Raw genomic sequence first — 3547 nt, 5'->3', positions numbered from 1 at the left:
TGGAGAGAGAGAAGTAACGGATCTGACCTACCACTGCTGTAACGTTTGTTTGTTTAGCTGTTTATATGTTTACAGTAATGTAAATGTTTTTTTATTTGTTTGTTTGTTGTGCAGGGATGTACCTGACAGACTTGACCTACATCAACGCTGCCCATCCCCACTCAGGCGGGCTCGAGAGCGAGCAGAGGAGAACACAGATGAACAACATCTGCCGCATCATCTCCGAGTACCAGCAGTCCAGCTACGGTACGTTTCCATGGTTACCTTCTCCCTAACTAACAACATCTGCCGCATCATCTCCGAGTACCAGCAGTCCAGCTACGGTACGTTACCATGGTTACCTCCTCCCTAACTAACAACATCTGCCGCATCATCTCCGAGTACCAGCAGTCCAGCTACGGTACGTTACCATGGTTACCTCCTCCCTAACTAACAACATCTGCCGCATCATCTCCGAGTACCAGCAGTCCAGCTACGGTACGTTACCATGGTTACCTCCTCCCTAACTAACAACATCTGCCGCATCATCTCCGAGTACCAGCAGTCCAGCTACGGTACGTTTCCATGGTTACCTCCTCCCTAACTAACAACATCTGCCGCATCATCTCCGAGTACCAGCAGTCCAGCTACGGTACGTTTCCATGGTTACCTCCTCCCTAACTAACAACATCTGCCGCATCATCTCCGAGTACCAGCAGTCCAGCTACGGTACGTTTCCATGGTTACCTCCCTAACCCTTCATACCCTGGTATGTTTCTATGGCTACCTCCTCCCTAACTCATCATCACTGTACGTTTCCATGGTTACCTCCTCCCTAACTCATCATCTCCTGTATGTTACCATGGTTACCTCCTCCCTAACTCATCATCACTGTACGTTTCCATGGTTACCTCCTCCCTAACTCATCATCTCCTGTATGTTACCATGGTTACCTCCTCCCTAACTCATCATCTCTGGTATGTTACCATGGTTACCACCTCCCTAACTCATCATCTCTGGTACGTTTCCATGGTTACCTCCTCCCTAACTCATCATCTCTGGTATGTTTCCATGGTTCCCTCCTCCCTAACCCATCATCTCTGGTATGTTTCCATGGTTACCTCCTCCCTAACTCATCATCTCTGGTATGTTTACTTGAAACTACCTGCAGCTGCAGTGGCTGTGTGACATCATTGATTGAATAATTATTGATTAATCATTGATTGATTGTTGATTGTTGATTGATTATTGATTAATTCCAGACCACCTGCCCGTGCTGGGACATGTACAGAACTACCTGCGCCTGCAGTGGCTGTGTGACATCATTGACTGATTATTGACTGATTGATTGATTGATGTATTGATTATTGATTGATTCCAGACCACCTGCCAGTGCTGGGGCATGTGCAGAACTACCTGCGCTCGGTGCACTACATCGAGGAGCTGGAGAAGTTTGTAGAAGACGACAACTACAAGTAAGTAGATCTTAAGATTACTGCAAGTAAGTAAATCTTAAAATTACTACAAGTGAGTAAATCTTAAGATTACTACAAATAAGTAAATCTTAGAATTACTACAAGTGAGTAAATCTTAAGATTACTACAAGTGAGTAAATCTTAAGATTACTACAAGTAAGTAAATCTTAAAATTAATACAAGTGAGTAAATCTTAAGATTACTACAAGTGAGTAAATCTTAAAATTAACTGTGATATGTCAAGATTTAGCTAGTAGTGCCGAGTACGTGTGTGTCTGCTGACTGAGCAGTTTTGCCAGTACCCCCAGTTATATTTTGATCGTCCCAAGCAGAAATATCCGGCTCTGATCCCCAACTCAAGCCCCGCCCTCATCAGGTCATGACCCAGCTCTCCCACCCTCATGCTCCTCAAATCTGTGAGATTTCAGCCAAGACATCATTTCCTACTTTGGACTACCTGCAAAGCTTCCATAGCATTCACAAGTGGCCGGAAAATTAAGCTGCTGTTGGACTGAAGTCAATGCAGGGAAAATCTGTGCTTCAATGTTAAAATTTTTTTACAAGGTTACGGAAATATACCTCAGTTAGCGTTTAAGTTTTGACAGAAAAATGTGACCTTCTGTTCCTAAGATTTAGTTTTAAAAAAACTCCCCCACATCAAAAAAGTATATTTATCAGAAATGCTCCTGCCACCCCCCCACCCTCTCTTCTTGTCATGTTACTGGCAGAAAAACAAACTGCAGGCAGTAAAGTGAGCTGAGATGTTGCAGAGAACCAAACATGACCTCTACAGGGTTCTTTTATGTCTGAAGGTCGTTCAAGTTAAATACCAGTCATGGTCGTGTCATGCCCTGATGCAAAATTGACCTGAACTCAGAAAAGCTCAGAAAAGTCGTGTGAATGTCCGACAGGAAATTGGTGGTTACTGCCAGGATCTGTGACAGAATAGAACTGGTGACCTTGTATCCCAAGGTCAAGTTTCAGAGAAAGGGATGAGCCCACCAGCATCACCTGCTCCTTTGTTACTCTCGTAAAACGCCCAGAAATTGTTGCTCTCTGGGCTGTGATGTGATTCTGGCTAAAGCAGCTACGCCACCAGGTTTACCCAACAACAGCGCCTCGATCTGGGTGGAAATCGGTGGGATTTGAAGAACAAAGAGCTGGAATCTGTGGGGTTTACAGAACAAACTCTCGACAGAAATGACATCATCTCCTCTGCCTTATGTAAACCCGTGGGCTTGTAGGGTACACAGCACACTCCCTCTGTGCTCCTAGCCTGTAAGCCTGCAGATTTACACAAGGGTTTGCCAAAAGTCTGGGATTTATAAAACTCACATCTCCAACTCCTGTCCTATCAAGTAAGAATGTAATTCCCCCCCCCCCCCCCATCTTATGTAGTATTAACTTTAAGTTGTTAAAACACCAACGTAATGTAAACACAATTTGATAACTAATATATGAGCTCTGTTATGAACTGAACTGACACTGACTGTTATTACCAGCATTTGTGGTTTGTGGATTTTCACGACTTTGGTCGTGGGTTGGGCTTGGCCAAAGGAAGCAGTTAGATTTGAGTTAAAAAAAGTTAAACCCTTCCCGCGCCAAGGCAGTGCCCATTTCTGGCGCATAGGGCGGTGCCCATCTCTGTTTCATTAGCCCTGGGCCACACACAACGCAATCACGCAGTCCACTGGTAGTGGTGTGTGTTCAACTTCCATACTCTTTCCTGAATGCTGAGTGCTAAGCAGAGAAAGCAGCATGTACCATTTTTAGAGTCTTTGGTATGACTCGGCCGGGGATCGAACTCACGACCTTCCGAATGCAAGGCGAGCACTCTACCCACTAGGCCATTGCACCGGCGTTTAGTTAGATGGAGGCTGTCTTTAATTTACACAATCATGTATAAACGACATGTACTGCTTGAGACAGACTCTGGTAACCATTCTTAAACATGAAAACTTCTTAAACTCAGAATCGTCTTAACTGCAGACTGGACCTTCTTATGACCTCACCTGACCCTGCCTGGCTGCCAGTGTCTCAGCAAAGTTTGCTACAGTTGTCTTGGCTGGGCCAACAGGAGAAGTGTTTACTGG

General features: G+C 44.8%; 1 protein-coding gene across 3 annotated transcripts in view; it reads left to right on the top strand.

The window, feature by feature from the left end:
• LOC118421677 (ras-specific guanine nucleotide-releasing factor RalGPS2-like) overlaps window positions 1–3547 on the top strand; it is a 93935-nt gene that overhangs the window by 59295 nt on the left and 31093 nt on the right. For all 3 annotated transcript variants that reach the window (XM_035829125.1, XM_035829126.1, XM_035829127.1), the window contains exons 9-10: window positions 115–246; window positions 1361–1454. In XM_035829125.1, the coding sequence (XP_035685018.1) occupies window positions 115–246; window positions 1361–1454 (226 nt within the window). The remainder of the gene's footprint in view (window positions 1–114; window positions 247–1360; window positions 1455–3547) is intronic.

The sequence above is a fragment of the Branchiostoma floridae genome, chromosome 8 (genome assembly GCF_000003815.2).
Source record: "Branchiostoma floridae strain S238N-H82 chromosome 8, Bfl_VNyyK, whole genome shotgun sequence".
NCBI lineage: Eukaryota > Metazoa > Chordata > Leptocardii > Amphioxiformes > Branchiostomatidae > Branchiostoma > Branchiostoma floridae.
Note: the sequence above shows the minus strand (reverse complement) of the source record. Positions and strands in the feature narration are given on the sequence as shown.